The sequence below is a fragment of the Saccopteryx bilineata genome, chromosome 2 (genome assembly GCF_036850765.1).
Source record: "Saccopteryx bilineata isolate mSacBil1 chromosome 2, mSacBil1_pri_phased_curated, whole genome shotgun sequence".
Classification (NCBI taxonomy): Eukaryota; Metazoa; Chordata; class Mammalia; order Chiroptera; family Emballonuridae; genus Saccopteryx; species Saccopteryx bilineata.
The window spans coordinates 7,141,767-7,161,745 of NC_089491.1; the positions used below are offsets into that span (position 1 = coordinate 7,141,767).

Consider the following 19,979-nt stretch of genomic DNA (forward strand, 5'->3'; position numbering starts at 1 on the left):
GGAAATGCTGAGGTCGCCAGTTCGGGGCCCTGGGCTTGCCTGGTCAAGGCACATATGGGAGTTGATGCTTCCAGCTCCTCCCCCCTTCTCTCTCTCTGTCTCCCTCTCCTCTCTAAAATGAATAAATAAATTTTTTAAAAAGCCTTAAAATATATATAAATAATAAAATAAGTATAAGGTCACTACTTCATGGATTTTTACCTGTCGCAGGGGTTCTGGAACCTAACTCCCACGATAGACAAGGGACCACTTGTAAACCTTTTTTTGTTGTTAGATTAGCAAAAAATACATTTTTTGGTGTGCCACAGAATTTTAATAATTAGTTTATGTGTGCCATGAAATGAAAAAGGCTGAAAATCACTGCTCCGGAGGGAAGCTGTGTTGGGGCAGGGGGGAAACATCTTGGGAAAGGCACATAACTGGACCCCTGCCGCCTGGCTGCCACCTCTTACCTGCCTATCTGCAGGGCCGAGGGGCACAGACTGGCAGAAGGAAAACCCAGGAGAGCTGTGACTTCCCCGTTGCAGCTGGGCAGCCCGCAGCTTCCTGGGAGGGGCCAGTGCCCAACCCAGCAGGGACCTTTAGGTGTACAGTGGGGGGAAGGGCAGCTCAGCTGTTGGCTGGAGCCTGCAGCAGACAGAGATGACGGTGTCAGTGTCACTGTTTCCCCCTCCCCCACCACTGCCAGGACCTCCTCAGGAGACCGGGACACACCCTCCCTGCCACCTACCAGTTCTCTGGGCTCCAGATGGTGCCAGAGGCCTCCATGAGGTGGAAAGTGTAGGCCTGGCGGGAGTGATCAGAGCGGTTTTGCTCGCTCTTGTGCACCACTTCTCCATGGATTAGGACAAGGGCCCCTGGCAGGGACACAGCAGGTCAAGAAGGGACACAGGGCCCCCAATACTAAAGCAGTTTTGTGACCTATTCACCCCCATCCCCCTCCCTGAAGGTTCAGGAGCCTGCAGCCTGCCCCAGGGTCTGAGGCTGTGCTGTGGGACATGGGCTCCCCGGGACCCAGTCCCTTCTGCTGGGGCCTGTGCCCTTGGCAAGCTTTAGCAAAGACATCCCCTTCTGTGCTCGTCAGCTGGGATCTTGCCGGTGAATGTTGAGCTGGACCTCGGTGTTCTCTTTTCCAAAAGGAAGATGGGGCACTAATGCGGGCAGCTGGGACCGCTTACTGTGTGCCATGCCACATGGGTTCTGTGTAAGCATCTTAGGTACAGCTCACTACCTCTGCACTTGCTGTTTGGAGAAACCGAGAGATTCAGTCATTTGCCTAAAGAGCCTGGAAGTCCCAGTTTCCCAATGCCCAGGGACCTGTCATTCTGTGACTTCACGGCACTCAGGCGAGCTGGGTGATCAGAGCAAGCAGAGACCCATGGGCACGGCTGCAGGGCCCTGCCTTCCTGCCCTCTGCATCCTGCCTACCTCTCCACACTGGTGTGGGCACAAAGAGGCTGGTATCCCAGGCTGGCTCGGACCCCAGGAAGCTGGTGCCAGGTGCTGAGCCAGCAGGGGCCCGGACCATCCTTCTTGACACTCCACCTGCAGGCCAAAATGGAGCCTTCAGCCTCTCTTTTTTCTGGGCCCCTCTCCCATGGCAGATGGGGCATGAGTGGGCAGGGAGAGACAGGTGTCCTTACTGGTGTGGGAGCCAGGGATGAACCAGAGGCAGCCGTTCTCCAGCGTGGCGTCCTCGAGTGCGATCCACAAGCCCAGCACCCGGCCCAGGGGTTCCGTGTACAGGAAGGAGGCGTCCTGGTGAGGGAAGACTGCAGCAGGCCCGCCTGGGCATCAGGAGCCCAGCCTCATTCACCTTGGCCTGTTTCCCACTCCCCAATCTCAGAGCCCTCCGGGCCTAGTCTTCCTACAATCAGTTAGAATTTCACCACTTCCTGCCCCAGAGACTGAACAAGAGACTTCACCTCTCTCCCTGGCTGGATAGAGTGAGCTCAGTTGGTTAGAGCATCATCCTAAGCACAGAAGTGGCAGATTCGATCCCCCGTCAGGGCACATTCGGGAACAGGTTGATGTTCCTGTCTCTCCCTTTCTCTCTAATCAATAAAATAAACATTTAAAAAAAAAAAAAAGATTTCACCTCTTAAAGTTTCAGTTTCCTAGCCCTGGCCAGTTGGCTCAGCGGTAGAGTGTTGGCCCGGCATGTGGAAGTCCTGGGTTCGATTTCCAGTCAGGGCACACAGGAGAAGTACCCATCTGCTTCTCCACCCTTCCCCCTCTCCTTTCTCTCTATCTCTCTTCCCCTCCCGCAGCCAAGGCTCCATGGGAGCAAAGTTGGCCCCAGATGCTGAGGATGGCTCCTTGGCCTGCGCCTCAGACGCTAGAATGGCTCCAGCTGTAACAGAGCAACACCCCAGCTGGGCAGAGCATCGCCCCCTGGTGGGCATACCGGGTGGATCCCTGTAGGGCAATGTGGGAGTCTGTCTGCCTCCCCACTTCGGAAAAATACCAAAAAAAAAAAAAAAGTTTCAGTTTCCTAAACCACACAGCGGCCCCAACAATAAACTACCTCATGGGATTGCTGGAGGGTTCCATGAGGTATGAAAAGTGCCGGGATGATAGCCTGACCTGTGGTGGCGCAGTGGATGGGGCGTCGACCTGGAACGCTGAGGTTGCCGGTTCAAAAAAACCCTGGGCTTGCCTGGTCAGGGCACGTGTGGGAGTTGATGCTTCCTGCTCCTCCCTTCCCCTTCTCTCTCTCTCTCTCTCTCTCTCTCTCTCACACTCTCTCTCCTCTCTAAAAATTAATTAAAAAAAAGAAAAATTTAAAAAAAAAAAAAAAAAAAGTGCCGTGATGGGCCCAACAGTGTAACTGCTTGCTAAAAAGTAGCTGCTATTGTCTAACTTCAGCCAAGTAACTGAGGCCACCATCCCTAACCAGGGACAACACCTCCAGCCACCAGGTGATTCATTCGCCCAGTGGTATAAGACTGCAGAGTGGTCCAAGGCGGCGGGGTGGGGGACAGCTGACCAAACATAAGTGCCCCTGCTTCGTGATGCTGGGGCCCAGCCAGCATGGAGGACCGCTAACCAAAGGACCTTTGTCTGTAACAACTAAGTCAAGGGGGTATTAGTCTCGCCTCCTTCCTTCCTTCCCGGGGAACTGTTTTCTGAGCACCAGACTTTAAAAGGGACATTGACAATTTGGGCAGTGTCCAGGGGAAGGTGTCCTAATGGTGAGTGTTCCAAAACATTTGGAGGAAGAATGGCTGGAGAAAGCGGGGGTGCTGGACTTGCGGAGGAGGTGGCTGTCCCTGCGGGGGGCTGTCCTCTGAATGGTGGGTGGAGGAGGTGGTCACAAGAAGTCCAGCTTGGGCTCGTGCAAGGAAGGAAAGGGTTGCCTGTGAGGGGGTGAGCTCCCTGTGACTGGAGGTATTTGAGCAGAAGTGGGTAATCGCCAGTGAGGGAGGCCATAAAGGGTATCTCTCCATCCAGTGGGGTTTGGAATTAGATCAGCAATTTTTACGCTGAGTCAGTCCTCCAGGGAACCCTTTAAAAATACAGGATTTCCAGGCCCTGGCAGTCCTCATGACCTCAGGGAACGGGGCCCAGGAATCTTATTTTTAACCAGCTAAAAGTTGTGGCCAGGTTTGGGAACCACTTAGGACAAGGGCTGCAGAACACCCTCCCAATCCACTGTTCCAGGAAGGGACGAAGGTGGCTTCTCCGCCCCAGCCTACGGACATCGCAGCAAGTGCCTGCCTTCCCTCCGAAGACCCAGCAACCACTAATGTCCCGGATATCCCGCCACGGCCTTTGCCGGGCCGACAGTCCGCTCTGGGCTCACCTTCACCGCCAAAGTGAGGTTGCTGCAAGAGAGAGAGGAAGGGGCAGGTGAGAGCCGGGGAGGGCAGGAGTGGGCAGGGGCCGCTGAGTCTTGTGGGAAGTTCTTTCCTGCCGCACATGTTTACCTCCAAGGATTTCACATCAGCACCCACCTATCCAGCACCTACTGTGTGCCAAGCCCAAGAGGGCTGCAGAGAGAAAAACGACTCTGCCCTACGGCATGCGTCCAGTGTGACCACGCACGTGCCTAACGAAACACAAGACAGGAGTAAGGGGCGGCAGGAGAGGCTAAGACCCAGGCCAGTTCCTCTCAGAGGAGGTGGTACTGAGCGGGGCCTTGAAGGCTAGGAGCAGAGCATCTCAATGGCCAAAGAAGGGGAGGTAGTCTTAGGAATCCCCTTCCCTCCTACCACCAAATTTTAACTGAGCACCAACTAAGTGCCAGGTGCCTAAGCCAGAGAAGACCAGTTTGATGTGTTCTTCCCCCAATGTAATGATAACTCCTCTGGGAAGCAGCTTTTGGGCCACTGTAAGGAGAGGCATGGTGCGAGCACTCTGCCCGACTGACAGCGGGCCTGGGGAGGCTGGGGAGCTCACCTTAAAGATGTACATGCTCTGCACCACCACGGGCATCTGGAGGCCCAGACTTCGGGCCAAGGCCTGTAAGGGGGCAGAGGTTACACGGCCAGCCTGCCCACATTCACATCTGGTCCCTCCTCCCACCCTCGCCCCCACTTCTGCTCACCTGCACCTTGGGGGAGTGTGTGACACACTTGAAGACAGGGTCGTGGGCGTGCAGAGCTGCAGGACAGAGGTGGGCTGATGGGCTGGTCCCCGGCCCCCACAGCCCTCCCACGCCTAGCCCTGGCCACCAGACTCAGGCCTCACTCTTGCCAATTTTGTGTGCATTAAGCTCCCTGCTTTTCTTTTTTTTTTAATTTTTTTTTTTTCTTTTCTTTTTCTGAAGCTGGAAACAGGGAGAGACAGTCAGACAGACTCCCGCATGCGCCCGACCGGGATCCACCCGGCACGCCCACCAGGGGCGATGCTCTGCACACCAGGGGGCAATGCTCTGCCCCTCCGGGGCTTCGCTCTGCTGCGACCAGAGCCACTCTAGCACCTGGGGTAGAGGCCAAGGAGCCATCCCCAGCGCCCGGGCCATCTTTGCTCCAATGGAGCCTTGGCTACGGGAGGGGAAGAGAGACACAGAGAGGAAGGAAGGGGTGGGGGTAGAGAAGCAAATGGGCGCCTCTCCCATGTGCCCTGGCCGGGAATCGAACCCGGGTCCCCCGCACGGCAGGCCGATGCTCTACCGCTGAGCCAACCAGCCAGGGCCGCTCTCTGATTTTTATAACCAAGAAGTGGGCTCCACAGACCTTTGCCCCACACCAGGCTTCACCTATAACCTTATTCTTGACCTTCCAGCCTTCTGAGAACCTCACTCCAGTCTGACTCCCTGCTCCTCAACGGACGAAGAGCTCCAAGGGCCATCATTGGTAGCCATCTCAGTACTGCCACTCACCCTGTATGACTTCTCTTCTATTAACCTCAGTGTCATTCTCTGCACAATGGGGCGAGAAGGCCTGCCCTGCTCTCAGGCTGCCTAAGACTGGCAGGGCTAACTCATGTGCAACCACGGCCCAGGGTCTGCACTACAGAGTAGTTTTTTTTTTATTGCATTAATATATTTTATTTAACCCATAATACCCCAAATATTATCACCTTAACAAATTATTATTATTATTATTATTATTTTGTATTTTTCTGAAGCTGGAAACGGGGAGAGACAGTCAGACAGACTCCCGCATGCGCCGGACCGGGATCCACCCGGCACGTCCACCAGGGGGCGATGCTCTGCCCCTCCGGGGCATTGCTCTGTCGCGACCAGAGCCACTCTAGCGCCTGGGGCAGAGGCCAAGGAGCCATCCCCAGCATCGGGGCCATCTTTGCTCCAATGGAGCCTTGGCTGCGGGAGGGGAAGAGAGAGACAGAGAGGAAGAAGAGGGGGAGGGGTGGAGAAGCAGATGGGCGCTTCTCCTGTGTGCCCTGGTCGGGAATTGAACCCGGGACTTCTGCACGCCAGGCCGACGCTCTACCACTGAGCCAACCGGCCAGGGCCTCAGAGTAGTTCTTATTATTTGCTACATTATTACTACAAACAGTAAGCCTGGGAGATATTTGAAATATTATATGTCAGTTACTAAAAAAAAAAAAAAAAAAAAAAAAGCAAAAGTTGATTGTACTTAATGCAACTGAATTGTACACTTCAAAATGGTTACAGTGGCCCTGCCCGGACAGCACAATTGGTTAGAGCATTGTCTGGAAGGGCAGAGGTTGTTGGTTTGATCCCATCAGGGCACATACAGAAACAGATGGATGTCCCTGTCACATACTCTTCCTCTCTCCCCCTCTTCCTTTCTCTCCAAAATCAATAATAAAAAAATAGTTGCCTGACCTGTGGTGGCGCAGTGGATAAAGCTTCAACCTGGAAATGCTGAGGTTGCCGGTTCAAAACCCTGGGCTTGCCTGGTCAAGGCACATATAGGAGTTGATCCTTCCTGCTCCTCCCCCCCTCTTCTCTATAATAAATAAATAAAATCTTTAAAAAAAAAAAAAAATAGTTACAGGCCCTGGCCAGTTGGCTCAGTGGTAGAGCATCGGCCTGGCGTGCAGAAGTCCCAGGTTCGATTCCCGGCCAGGGCACACAGGTGAAGCGCCCATCTGCTTCTCCACCCCTCCCCCTCTCCTTCCTCTCTGTCTCTCTCTTCCCCTCCCGCAGCCGAGGCTCCACAGGAGCAAAGTTTGCCCGGGAGCTGAGGATGGCTATGTGGCCTCTGCCTCAGGCGCTAGAGTGGCTCTGATTGTGGCAGAGCAACGCCCCAAGTTGGGCAGAGCATCACCCCCTGGTGGGCATGCAGGGTGGATCCCGGTCGGGCGCATGCGGGGGTCTGTCTGACTGCCTCCCGTTTCCAGCTTTGGAAAAATACAAAAAAAAAAAAAAAAAAAAAGTTACAGTGTTACAGTGGTAGTTTATGTTATATGTACTTTACGACAAGTTCTTATAAAGCTACCATGATATACCTTAAGTTTAAAAATAAGCAGTCTAGGCCAGACCTGTGGTGGCGCAGTGGATAAAGCGTCAACCTGGAAATGCTGAGGTCCCCGGTTCGAAACCCTGGGCTTGCCTGGTCAAGGCACATATGGGAGTTGATGCTTCCAACTCCTCCCCCCTTCTCTCTCTCTGTCTCCCCCTCTCCTCTCTAAAAAAATGAATAAATAAATAAATAAATAAAAATAAGCAGTCTAACCCCATGGTCGCTAGCTTGAACCCAAAGGTCGCTCACTGGCTTAAAGCCCAAGGTCACTGGCTTGAGCAAGGGGTTACTCGGTCTACTGTAGCCACCAGGTCAAGGCGCATATGAGAAAGCAATCAATGAACAACTAAGGTGCAGCAACAAAGAATTGATGCTTCTCATCTCTCTTCCTTCCTGTCTGTCTGTCCCTATCTGTCCCTCTCTCTGACTCTGTCTCTGTCTCTGTCAACAAATTAAAAAATAATAATAAATTTAAAAAAATAAAAATAAGCAGTAAGCAGTCTACAAAATAAATTATAATATATGATCCTGAAAAAAAAAAATTTCCACCTGACCAGGCGGTGGCACAGTGGATAGTGTTGGACTGGGATGCGGAAGGACCCAGGTTCGAGACCTCAAGGTTGCCAGCTTGAGCGCGGGCTCATCTGGCTTGAACAACAACAACAAAAGAAAAGCTCACCAACTTGAACCCAAGGTCTCTGGCTTGAGCAAGGGGTTACCTGGTCTGCTGAAGGCCTGCGGTCAAGGCACATATGAGAAAGCAATCAATGAACAACTAAGGTGTTGCAATGAAAAACTGATAATTGATGCTTCTTGTCTCTCTCCGTTCCTGTCTGTCCCTATCTATCCCACTCTCTGACTCTCTCTCTGTCCCTATAAAAATAAATAAATAAATAAAAATTAAAATTAAAAAAAAAAAAGAAAAGAAAAAAAATTTCCTAGCGTGGTTTGGGGGTCTCAGAAGGGGAACCATGTCAACATGTTAGGTGCCCCTTAAGGAGGCTCCAGAAAGCAGCGGGACCCAGGAGGCCCCCGGCCCAGACCTGGATCACCCCGAAGCCTGCAGAGCTGAGGTGCCCGCACCTGCTTATCAGTGTGTGGGGGGCTCTGTGGACCCCTCTTCCCAGTGCTGTGTGATTAGTGTCACAAAATGCAGAGGAGCAGGGCCAGACGGGCAATGCAGTCAGAAATGCCATTTGTTGGCCCACTAACTTACCGTGGGCTCAGTTTACCCAGTCCCTTTCCCCCACGGCCCCTGCTTACCGTGGCCAATTTTGTTGATGGATTTTTCTGGAGGGACCAGGAAATTTCCTGTGGCACAAAGAAGAGGTAACGGCTGCAGAGCTGGAGTCCAGCCTCCCCCAAGTAGCTAACCTCAGCACCTGCCCCCAGCCCTGGGAGCGGATGCCAGAGTCCAGCCACCCCACCTCTAGGGCCCCGGCTCCGAACCTTGCTTGTCAAATACGCCTTTCTCAAAGAAGAATCGAATCTTGTCGCCGCTGCTCAAGAAGTAGTCTGTGCTGCCCTGTGGAAGAGGGACATCAGAGGGACCGAGAGAGCATCACAGGGTCAGAGCTGGCCTGGCAAAGGGGGAAGAGGACTCGGATGCTTCCCACCCGCTGCTGCTTTTCAACCCTGTTCCCTGAGCAGACATGCACAGGAGCCCCAAGTGCCCGGAAGCACAGCCCCAAGCCACAGGCATGGAATTTCTTGGAAACTTCTTAATAAGACCACAGCCACATGACTGAATCTACCTGGGCTTAATGTCCTCAAAAAAATAGATGCTATTGGCCCTGGCCAGTTGGCTCAGTGGTAGAGCGTCGGCCTGGCGTGCAGGAGTCCCGGGTTCGATTCCCAGCCAGGGCACACAGGAGAAGCGCCCATCTGTTTCTCCACCCCTCCCCCTCTCCTTCCTCTCTGTCTCTCTCTTCCCCTCCCGCAGCCGAGGCTCCATTGGAGCAAAATTTGCCCGGAATGGCTCTGATTGCGGCAGACCCGGAATGGCTCTGATTGCGGCAGAGTGACGCCCCAGATGGGCAGAGCATCGCCCCCTGGTGGGCGTGCCGGGTGGATCCAGGTCGGGCACATGCAGGAGTCTGTCTGACTGCCTCCCCATTTCCAACTTCGGGAAAAAAAAAAAAAAAAGATGCTATTAATGGTACCTACCTTATAGGGTGTTGTAGAGATGATGACTAGGTATATATAAAGCACCAGAACAGTCCTTGGAATGAGGTTAAGTGACATGTGTATATCTGCTTTTTTTTTTTTTTTTTTTTGACAGTCAGAAAGAGGGACAGATAGGGATGGACAGACAGGAAGGGAGAGATAAGAAGCATCAAGTCTTTGTTGTAGCAGCTCCTTAGTTGCTCATTGATTGCTCTCTCATATGTGCCTTGACCAGGGGCTATAGCAGACTGAGTGATCCCTCACTCAAGCCAGCGACCTTGGGCTTTAAGCCAGCGATCTTTGGGCTCAAGCCACGACCATGGGGTCATGTTTATGAACCCACACTCGGTGACCTTGGGATTTCGAACCTGCGTCCTCTGCATCCCAGTCCGACGCTTCTATCCACTGTGCCAGCACCTGGTCAGGCACCAATATCTGCTTTTATTATTATTACTGCTGCTGCTAAATAGAAAACCCCCAACAAGGGCATCACTAAATGCTTGATAAATATAAACTATTACTAATCTTATTTCTGTTCCCTTAATAACCTCTCCTGGTGAATTTTAATATCCTGTTTTAAATTTCTTAGCATCATATGAAACTGGTGCTCCAGAAAGATGCTCCATGTTTGCCCACAGCTTTAGCCACCCTTGACTGCCATCATGTGTATCTCTCTGCCTTCCTACATACGACACGCGTGAAGCTGGGTGGTACCAACACCCCACCTGGCTTCCCAGGGGCACAGCCCCACCAGTCCCTCATGTGTCTTCATGGCTCAACTTGGTGACCTGCTTGGCCTCGTCAAACCCTTTCCCACTGAAAACTAAGTTTTCTTTTTTCAATGTTCTTAGCTCCTCTGCACCAGGATTGGGGGAGGGAGACAAGTCAGGGAAGCATAACTGATTTTAGTAACATTGAATATAACGATGCTAAAAATGTGTCAAAGTTGGCCCTGGCCGGTTGGCTCAGTGGTAGAGCGTCAGCCTGGTGTGCAGGAGTCCCGGGTTCGATTCCTGGCCAGGGCACACAGGAGAAGCGCCCATCTGCTTCTCCACCCCTCCCCCTCTCCTTCCTCTCTGTCTCTCTCTTCCCCTCCGACAGCCAAGGCTCCATTGGAGCAAAGTTTGCCCGGGCACTGAGGATGGCTCCATGGTCTCTGCCTCAGGCACTAGAATGGCTCTGGTCGCTCCAGAGCATCGCCCCCTGGTGGGCATGCCAGGTGGATCCCGGTCGGGCACATGCGGGAGTCTGTCTGACTGCCTCCCCGTTTCCAACTTCAGAAAAAAATACACACACAAAAAAATGTGTCAAAGATTTTACTTAACTCATTCATTTACAAGGGAACCAGTGAGGTGTTCAAAGGAGAATTCCCTGAAGGAAGCACAAGTGGGCAATAATAAATGCTGGATCAAATTTACAAATCGGTACAACACTGATCTATTTACAGGGCAATAATAATTGCATCCTGAACAATGGTAATCAGTACAGGGCACTGAATAATAATTGCATTCTGCCAGACTCAGTTCATATTCGTTGCTATAGACAAATATCTTGTGTGCATTACGATCAGAGCTATACAACTTAGAGTTGTAAAATAACTCAAAGGCAGAGGGCAGAGGGAGGTAAGCTGGGAGAACTAGGCAGGACACTCCCTCTTTATTTTCTTTTAATTTCAAAGTTTTTCCACAAAATCAGTAGTGAATATTGAGTGTTTACTGGGTACCAGGCACTGTGCCGAGCTCTTCACAAGCATTGTAAACCAAGATATTTACCCTTGCTCCTCCTCCCGTCCTCCCTCACCCCCTCACTGGTCCCGGGAGCATTCTTAGAAGGCAGCTCGGAAGCCACAAGACTTAGCCCCTCACTGCTGGGAGCCTTTGAGTGAGGCTGGACCCAGGACCCCGTCTTTGCATTCCCCACCTAGAAAGCTGGAACGCTGACAAGTGAAACTAACTTTTTAGAGGAAATGATGGTTCTGTAACGCTTGTTCTTTCTGAAGTCCCGTGGGTTGCACAGCTTTGGTCATTGTGATTCCCGTTGTGCCCACCAGATGGCAGGAGCTCCTCGGTGTGAGGGTCAGAGAGGCCCATTACTGGGTCTGGATCACAGAGTTGGCAGTGGGGGGACTAGGTTGGAGAAATGTGTGGGAGGAACCAAGTCTCTGTTTCTCCATCTCGCACTGTACTGAGTTGTGTTAGGACACTGGAGGGAAATGAGCGGAGTTTCCAGTCTCTCTGGGGAAGAAGCCCTACACAGGCAGGACCGGAGGAATCACTTGGCTCATTCTGGGTAGCTGGCCACCAGGAGGCGCCCTGTGACCAGAGAACTACTGAGGAAGTGCATGAGAGCAGTGAACAAGTACGGGTCTGGTATCAGGCAGATGTGGGTTCAAATCCTTGCTCTATCACTTACTACTAATCCTATGATTTGGGGCAAGTGAGCCTAGTCCCATTTTTCCCACCTGTCCCATGGGGACAATAATGCTGACCTTATATAATACATCCATCGTGAGAAGTAGAGGAAATATGCAGGTGAGTCACTTATCCTGGAGCCTGACTCGTGGAAGGCTGTGGCCTGATTCGTTATCACCATGAGCCATGAGTGCCCAGACTGCTGCTCTGGCTGGGGACCGAGCCCCCCGCCTCAATCCAAGACCAGATCGCCCCCTCACCTGCCCCCAGCACCTACCTGGGCTCGCAGCTGCTCCTCTTCCTGGGTGGAAAATTCTGTGCGGCAGTGGAGAGGGACATCCATGTCGGCCACTATCTCACCAATCCTCCGCTGCATGGCCGCACACTCATCGGCAGACAGGAACCCCTCCAGCACCAGGAACCCATCCTCTCGGAACTGCAGGCAGGAAGGAGGTTCAGGCTTCCTTCATCCCCCAGACGCTCTTCATGAGAACTGATTTCACCCCTTCCCCTGAACTGCGTGAGGGCACAGCCAAGTGTCGTTCATCGCTCTTTCCCCACAGCCTGGCCGCAGTGTCTGGCACCCAGTGAGGAGCAATCAACATGGGCTGGAATGATGGAAGGGGGAAGGAGATGGCAAAGGGTCCCTCCTCCCTCTCCAGTGGGCTAGGGTCCCAGGGGAATACAACCTCATTCATTTATTCAACTGAAATTCTAAAAAATATATTGAGGCCCTGGCCAGTTGGCTCCGCAGTAGAGTGTCAGCCCGGCGTGTGGAAGTCCCGGTTAGATTCCCAGTGAGGGCACATAGAACGCTCATCTGCTTCTCCACCCTTCCCTTTCTCCTTTCTCTCTCTCTACCCCTCCCACAGACAAGGGTCCATTGGAGCAAAGTTGGTCCAAGCGCTGAGGATGGCTCCATGGCCTCCGACTCAGGCACTAGAATGGCTCTGGTTGCAACAGAGCAATGTCCCAGATGGGCAGAGTATCACCCCCTGGTGGGCATGCTGGGTGGATCCCGGTTGGGCACATGCGGGAGTCTGTCTGACTGCCTCCCCACTTCTCACGTCAGCAAAATACAATAATAATAACAATAATAATAATAATAATAATAATAAGGCCCTGGCCGGTTGGCTCAGCGGTAGAGCGTTGGCCTGGCGTGCGGGGGACCGGGGTTCAATTCCCGGCCAGGGCACATAGGAGAAGCGCCCATTTGCTTCTCCACCCCCACCTCCTTCCTTTCTGTCTCTCTCTTCCCCTCCCGCAGCCAAGGCTCCATTGGAGCAAAGATGGCCCGGGCGCTGGGGATGGCTCCTTGGCCTCTGCCCCAGGCGCTAGAGTGGCTCTGGTCGCAACAGAGCGACACCCCGGAGAGGGGCAGGCAGAGCATCGCCCCGTGGTGGGCAGAGCATCGCCCCTGCTGGGTGTGCCGGGTGGATCCCGGTCGGGCGCATGCAGGAGTCTGTCTGACTGTCTCTCCCCGTTTCCAGCTTCAGTAAAAAAATAATAATAATAAAATAAAACAAATAATAATAATTTATTGATTGATTTTAAAGAGAGAGAAACATTAATTTGCTGCTCCACATAGTTGTGCACTCATACTCATTGGTTGCTTCCTGTATGTGTCCTGAGGGGGGATCACACCCGCAGCTTTGGCGTATCAGAGCAACACTCTAACCAACTGAGCTACCTGACCAGGGCTCAACTAAAATTGATTGAGCATTGACTGCGTACCAGACACAGTTTTAGGAGCTGGAGTTTCAGTAATGAGCAAGCTAGCCAGGACGTCTGCCCTCCTGGAGCTTACAGTCTAGCAAGGGAGGCTGACAGGGAACACCCAAGCACACGGGTGAACAAACTCACAAATTGCTAGTTCTAGGGCGAGGGCAGTTCTAGAACTAAAGGAAGGAGTCTAATGTAAACCAGATGGGGAGGACAGGAGGTCGCAGGGCAGCAGCCCTGAGGAAGTGACATTTAAAGGGACCAGCGGAATAACAGGGAGTGGAAGAGACAGGGCGGAGCGCTCCAGATGGAGAACAGGATGTGTGAAGCCCCTGAACACAGGAGCAACGTGAGGAGCCGGGACTTGACGGAGCAGACCGTGGGGCTGTGGGAGGCAGGCCCCAGAGAGTGCCAGGGTCCAGGCCATGAGGAGCTAGGCTACAGCCCAAGCGCAGAGGTGAGTTAAAACCCACAGCTTACTCTGATTTGCCTCCAGTCCTCTTTTTTTTGTTTGTTTTAAACCCAAAGTTTCTTTTATATATTTATTTTTTATTTTTATCTGGGAAAATATTTCTCCTTCAATTTTATTTTATTTATTTTTTACATTTTTTTGTTTTGTTTTGTTTTATTTTTCTGAAGTTAGAACCGGGAGGCAGAGAGACAGACTCCAGTATGCGCCTGACCCGGATCCACCCAGCATGATGTCTACCAGGCGGTGATGCCCTGCCCATCTGGAGTGTTGCTCCATTGCAGCCAGAGCCATTCTAGCACCTGAGGCAGAGGCCATGGAGCCATCCTCAGTGCCCAGGCCAACTCTGCTCCAATGGAGCCTTGGCTATGGGAGGAGAAGAGAGAGATCCAGAGGAAGGAGAAGGGGAAGGGTGGAGAAGCAGATGGGTTTTTTTTTCTCCTGTGTGCCCTGACCAGGAATTGAACCCGGGATTTTCACACACTGGGCCAACACTCTACCACTGAGCCAACCGGCCAGGGCCTAGTTTTTACTTTTTTTTTTTTTTTTTTTTTCCTGAAGCTAGAAATGGGGAGGCAATCAGACAGACTCCCACATGCGCCCGACCGGGATCCACCCAGCATGCCCACCAGGGGGTGATGCTCTGCCCCTCTGGAGCACCACTCTGTTGCAACCAGAGCCATTCTAGTGCCTGAGGCGGAGGCCACAGAGCCATCCTCAGTGCCCGGACAAACTTTGCTCCAGTGGAGCCTTGGCTGCAGGAGGGGAAGAGAGAGACAGAGAGGAAGGAGTTGGGGGGGGGGGGGGTGGAGAAGCAGATGGGCACTTCTCCTGTGTGCCCTGGCTGGGAATCAAACCCGGGACTCCTGCACACTAGGCCGACGCTCTACCACTTATTTTTTACTTTTTTTTTTTTTTTTGTATTTTTCTGAAGCTGGAAACGGGGAAAGACAGTCAGACAGACTCCCGCACGCGCCCGACCGGGATCCACCCGGCACGCCCACCAGGGGCAACGCTCTGCCCACCAGGGGGCGATGCTCTGCCGCGACCAGAGCCACTCTAGCATTGGGGCAGAGGCCAAGGAGCCATCCCCAGCGCCCGGGCCATCTTTGCTCCAATGGAGCCTTGGCTGCGGGAGGGGAAGAGAGAGACAGAGAGGAAGGGGGCTGGTGGAGAAGCAAATGGGCGCTTCTCCTATGTGCCCTGGCTGGGAATCGAACCTGGGTCCCCCGCACGCCAGGCCGACGCTCTACCGCTGAGCCAACCGGCCAGGGCCTATTTTTTACTTTTTTGTGACAAGAGACAGAGTGACAGATAAGGTCAGACAGGCAAGAAGACAGAGAGATGAGAAGCATCAATTCTTCGTTGCGCCATCTTAGTTGTTCATTGATTGCTTTCTCTTATGTGCCTTGACAGAGGGAGGGGGTCTACAGCACAGTGAGTGACCCCTTGCTCAAGCCAGCAACCTTGGGCTCAAGTCAGTGACCTTGGGCTTCAAGCCAGCACCCTTTGGGCTCAAGCCAGCGACCATGGGGTCATGTCTGATTTCATGCTCAAGCCAGCGACCCTGTACTGAAGCTGGTAAGCCTGTGCTCAAGCCCGCAACCTCAGGGTTTCGAACCTGGGTCTTCCATGTCCTGGTCTGATGCTCTATCCACTGTGCCATGGCCTGGTCAGGCTCTCTTATATTTTTAAAAAATTCTTATTTATTGATTTGAGAGTGAGAGGAAAGGACAGAGAGAGAGTACGTATGACAGGAACATTCATTTGTTCCTGTATGTGCCCTGACTGGGGATCAAACCCACAACCTCTGCACTTCAGGACAATGCTCTAACCAACTGAGCTATCCGGACAGAACTTGTCCTTCTGAGACCATTGAGATAAGAAAAGATCATCTGCCTGACCTGTGGTGGCGCAGTGGATAAAGCATCGACCTGGAACGCTGAGGTCACCGGTTCAAAACCCTGGGCTTGCCTGGTCAGGGCACATGTGGGAATTGATGTTTCCTGCTCCTGCCCCTTCTCTCTTTCTCTCCTCTCTAAAAAATAAAGACTTGTTGCCTGACCAGGTGGTGGCGCAGTGGATAGAGCGTCGAACTGGGATGCAGAGGACCCAGGTTCGAGACCTCGAGATCGCCAGCTTGAGCGTGGGCTCATCTGGTTTGAGCAAAAGTCTACCAGCTTGAACCCAAGGTCGCTGGGTCCAACAAGGGGTTACTCGGTCTGCTGAATACCCGCGGTCAAGGCACATATGAGAAAGCAATTAATGAACAACTAAGGTGTTGCAAGCGCAATGAAAAACTAATGATTGATGCTTCTCATCTCTCTCCGTTCCTGTCTGTCTGTCCCTGTCTATCCCTCGCTCTGACTCACTTTCTGTCTCTGAAATAAATAAATAAATAAAAAATAAAGACTTAAAAAATACTTTAATGAAAAAAATTTTTTGTTTAATCTTTTTTTAACAAAAAAAAGGTCATCTGCATGTTTGCTTGCAGGTATAAAGTCTTAACCTGATTAGGGGCATTGCAAGTCACCTCTTGAACCCACGGTGAAGTGCCTGTTTCCAGTTACTGAAACCCCATCACCCCGATTTCCCGCCTCCATGGACACTCAGTCCTGCCTTCCATGCACACATGGGAAATTTAGATGTTCATGGCTGCTGTATGGCCAGTGGCCACGGCCACTATCACAGCCGCCTGGCCCATGCAGGTTCGCATTGGATTTGGACAGTCGGTAAAGAAACAACGGAGCCAAAAACTGATAGGCCATCATCTTTAATCCTAGCTTGCATCCGGCGGGCAAGTAAAAACACACACTGGGCTCCAAAACCCACTCACATTTAGTGCTCACAAAGCTACTGACTTATCCGAGTTTCCTAGAATCAAAGGTTTCTAGCTCATCAGACTTATTCACCTATGTTTCCCATCTCCTTCCTTCTCCCTGCACAAACTCTGCACAAACTGGCTTCTCACTCAACACTCCGCCATCTTGGCTGCTTCTCCTGGCCTCCTCCACATGGCCTTTCTCTGCTCTCTAATGTTAATGATAATCTCCGGAACCGAGAGAGCAAGCTCCTGTTCTGCTCCCATCTTATAGTGTAGATTCATAACCTTTAATCCAATATATGAAATAGGGAAGTTTCTAATACAAAGTCAGTTATCTGGGGCATGATGGGATTGTACCACCCCACATCAAAAAGGGTGGGAAAGGCTTAATCCTAAAACCAAGCCCCAGGCTACAAGGATCCTGCCTGCCCACAGCCCACAGAGACACACATTAATATCACCTGAGCAATGGCCTCCACGTGGGCAACGCCATCTTTAACAAAGTGAGCATAATACATTTTATCTGCCCAACAGCTGCCCACCATGGGCCCTTCAGTCTCTGGGCAGCTCTGCATGATAGAAACTCAATCCTCATCACAGAATCAAGCCGAAATCGTCACCTTGGGAACTAGGTCATCCACAGCTACATGTGCATACCCGAGATCCTGTAAACACACTGCTAGAATTCTTGAGATAAGAGGTTGGAGGACCCTGCCTGGGTAGTTCAGTTGGTTAGAGCATTATCCCTATATGCCAAGGTTGCATGTTTGAACTCTGGTTGTTATAAAGTACTGCACCTCAGATTCTGAAAGGCACCGTACCTCACTTCATCGAGTCCACGTAGAGACACCCAGTCCAGATAAATTTTGATGAAGAGTTTTATTGAAGGAGGAGATTTGTTAAATATGCCAGCCACATATGGCTGACACGGGGCAATTGCAGACCCAAATCGTGCATGCCGAATACATTTCAGGGGCTGGTTATATACCCTTTGACCACATACAGGTTGAGGGGCATGACAGCATGACACAATCATTAACAAGACTATAACATTTGACAGTCAGATTTATGTTACATTAACAAGATTAACATTTGTCTAAGGGATTTACAGAAAACGTTAAAACCTTCAAGGTAATGTTGAATACAATCCAAGTCATTCACAAATCCCTTTAGTATCCATCTCTCCTCCTTTGCCTAGAGGTACAGGTTAATCTCAGATTCCAGGAAGGGAGGGAGAGCTAAAATCAGTGTAGGGTGGTACATTAATTTTGTCTCTTATTGAAAGAGAAAGGGAGTTCTTCAGATAACCTTAATCCTTTCAGAGAATTTAAAACCAAATGACCCTAGTTGTCCTTGTAAGTCAGGAGACTTCTATATTCTTTTTCCTCCATTTTCCAAAGAAAGGACAGGAAAGCCTGACCTTTTCTCCCAGAATATTAATATTAATTTGCAGCTTTTTGGTACCTTACTACAGGTCACGGCACATCCAGGAGTCAACCAATGAATGCATAAATATGTGGAACAAATCAATGTTTTTCTCTCTCTCCCCACCACCTTCTCGTTCTAAAATCAATAAATACATTTAAAAAAAAAAGAAGCTGGAGGATTAGCAAATAGGGAGCAAAGAGGAATGGGGGTATTCTGAGGCTTGTTTAATGACCACAATAAATCAGAAATAACCTTCAATGCTCAGCACAAGTCGTCTATCTGCAACACAACGCAGCTGAAAAGTATCACATGGTAGAAGAATATTTACCGACAGGAGAATATGTTCCTGATAAAAAAAGTTTTTTAAAAAGCCAAACACAAATTAGCATCTGGCCATATGCCAAGCACTCAATGAGCAATGAACTGTAGCTATTAGGATGGATTCTACAGCGGATTAGCCAGAAACATTGTGTCAGCGTAAGAATTTATGGGTGGTTTTCAATGTACTTTTTTGAGCTTTCCTGTATTATTCTCTTGTCATCAGGAATGAACAAGGGTCATGTTATTTAAAAGATTATGTCGCTCTAATTCCCATGAGTTCAGTTTTTGTGTTTAAAAGCACGTGGGACCCTGGCGCCAGAGCCTGGCTCTGGGAGACAATCGCCCCTGGCTGGCCCCGCCCCGCCCCACCCCCACCGCAGGCCCGGACCCGGGACTGGGGCTGGGACTGGCTGACCCTGTCTCTATTACCGGTTTCAGTCACACACATACACACACATTCCCATCCCACCCTTGTCCTGTGGTCCCGCCGCCCCAGGCTGTGGGCAGAAGTCAGAGGTCCATGGTTGGGAACTAACCACTCTGGCTTCAGTTTCCTTTTCTAAAAAATGGCAGGGGGTGGGGTTGAGTTGTCAGGACTGGGAGTACTTCTGGTCGGGTCCAGAGGGTCTTCTCACTCTCACCTGACCCTCCCTAGGGCCCACCCTGCAGCCTCCTACCTTCTGGAGCTGCACGGGGCTCAGGCTGGCCATGAGGACGAGGCTGGGGAGGTCGGTGGTTCTTGGTGTTGTGCCTGAGGCTGGAGAGGAAAAAGGTCAGGAGGCGAAAGCGAACAGAAACTGGGAGGCCCAGGACTTAACCATTCCCTACCCAGAGAAAACCCCACCCTGCCCCTCCCCCACTCGGACCGTCCTGAGCCCCCCGCAGGCTGAGCCCTAGGCTTTTCAGGCCCCCTCTGACTTCTGTGCCTGGAGGGGCCCCTGCCTCTGCCTCAACCCCAGACCCCGGGGCCATTTTCCCAGCTAATCCAGAATGAGCCCTTTCTGGTTTCCTTCATAGCTTCTCACTGCTCCCCCGACCCAGCCCGCACTGGGGCTGCTGACCAGGTGCCCAGAAGTGGAATTCCAGGAGTGTCTGGAAAAGAAGCTGGGCAGACAAGGGGACGCCTGAGTGTCAGCCCAGGTGCCACCACTGATTCTGACACCTCTGATCAACATCGGCTGGCAGTCAAGGATACGCAAGTCCGCGGGGCCACCAGCATCGTCTGGGTGGGGTGCAATGCAGGGTGGGTTTGGGGCTGGTTTTGCAATCCGAAGGTGGAAGATCCTGGTCTTCAGTGAGTTGACTGGGCCCCTCCCAGCCCTGAAACTCTTGGACCTGAGGGGATTATGGAAGGGAGTGTGTAGTGCAGTCTTCGTAGCTAATGGAAGGCAGAAGAGAAGGGGATCTTAAAAGGAGGAAGGAGCTCGAGAGTGGGGACCTCGGTCTTCAGAAAGAAAGAGCGAGCCACGGTTCCTGTTCCCCACTTCCAGGCCCAGGATGTTTGGTGTCTCCAGGCACGGGGAGGCCGGGGGTTGGAGCCAGCCCTGCTCAGCTGCAGATAGGGCCATTCATTCTGGCTTCTGAGAACCTGGCCACTGGCCTTCCCGGAAAGGACTTTCTGAATGGCAAAGGGACACAGCTCAGGCCTCAGGAGCCTTTGTCCAAGGTCAAATAGTTTCCTGGGCCACCACGCTGGAAGCAGCTGCTTGGTCCTAGCTTCCCCCAGGAGGGCTGGGGAA

At 51.8% G+C, this 19,979-nt stretch overlaps 1 protein-coding gene and 1 non-coding gene across 3 annotated transcripts; both read right to left on the bottom strand.

Moving 5' to 3' along the window:
- Window positions 1-300: 300 nt before the first annotated feature.
- On the bottom strand, window positions 301-19,423 carry PHYHD1 (phytanoyl-CoA dioxygenase domain containing 1). 2 transcript variants are annotated; one of them, XM_066255996.1, is made up of 12 exons: window positions 19,302-19,423; window positions 18,918-18,997; window positions 11,754-11,912; window positions 8,349-8,424; window positions 8,163-8,210; window positions 4,550-4,605; window positions 4,402-4,464; window positions 3,806-3,827; window positions 1,644-1,772; window positions 1,429-1,545; window positions 731-857; window positions 301-627 (listed from the first exon to the last, which is right to left on the bottom strand). In XM_066255996.1, exons 2-12 carry the CDS (start codon window positions 18,948-18,950, stop codon window positions 582-584), a joined length of 876 nt encoding a protein of 291 aa, XP_066112093.1. In that variant the 5' UTR covers window positions 18,951-18,997; window positions 19,302-19,423; the 3' UTR covers window positions 301-581. The 2 variants fall into 2 exon arrangements, with proteins under 2 accessions (XP_066112093.1, XP_066112092.1); XM_066255995.1 differs by lacking the exons at window positions 8,163-8,210; window positions 19,302-19,423.
- TRNAG-GCC (transfer RNA glycine (anticodon GCC)) lies at window positions 5,064-5,139 on the bottom strand. The gene has a single exon. It is a non-coding gene; the product is annotated as a tRNA-Gly (tRNA).
- Window positions 19,424-19,979: the final 556 nt, after the last annotated feature.

What these genes read in the sequence shown, in the direction of transcription:
- PHYHD1 (XM_066255996.1), bottom strand. Translation starts at nt 18,950, where the DNA reads ATGGCCAGCCTGAGCCCCGTGCAGCTCCAGAAG. An exon ending in GCCCCGTGCAGCTCCAGAAG is followed by an intron (nt 11,913 to 18,917) that starts GTAGGAGGCTGC and finishes TCCTGCCTGCAG; the next exon opens with TTCCGAGAGGATGGGTTCCT. An exon ending in CATCCCTGGCTCCCACACCA is followed by an intron (nt 1,546 to 1,643) that starts GTAAGGACACCT and finishes TTTGGCCTGCAG; the next exon opens with GTGGAGTGTCAAGAAGGATG.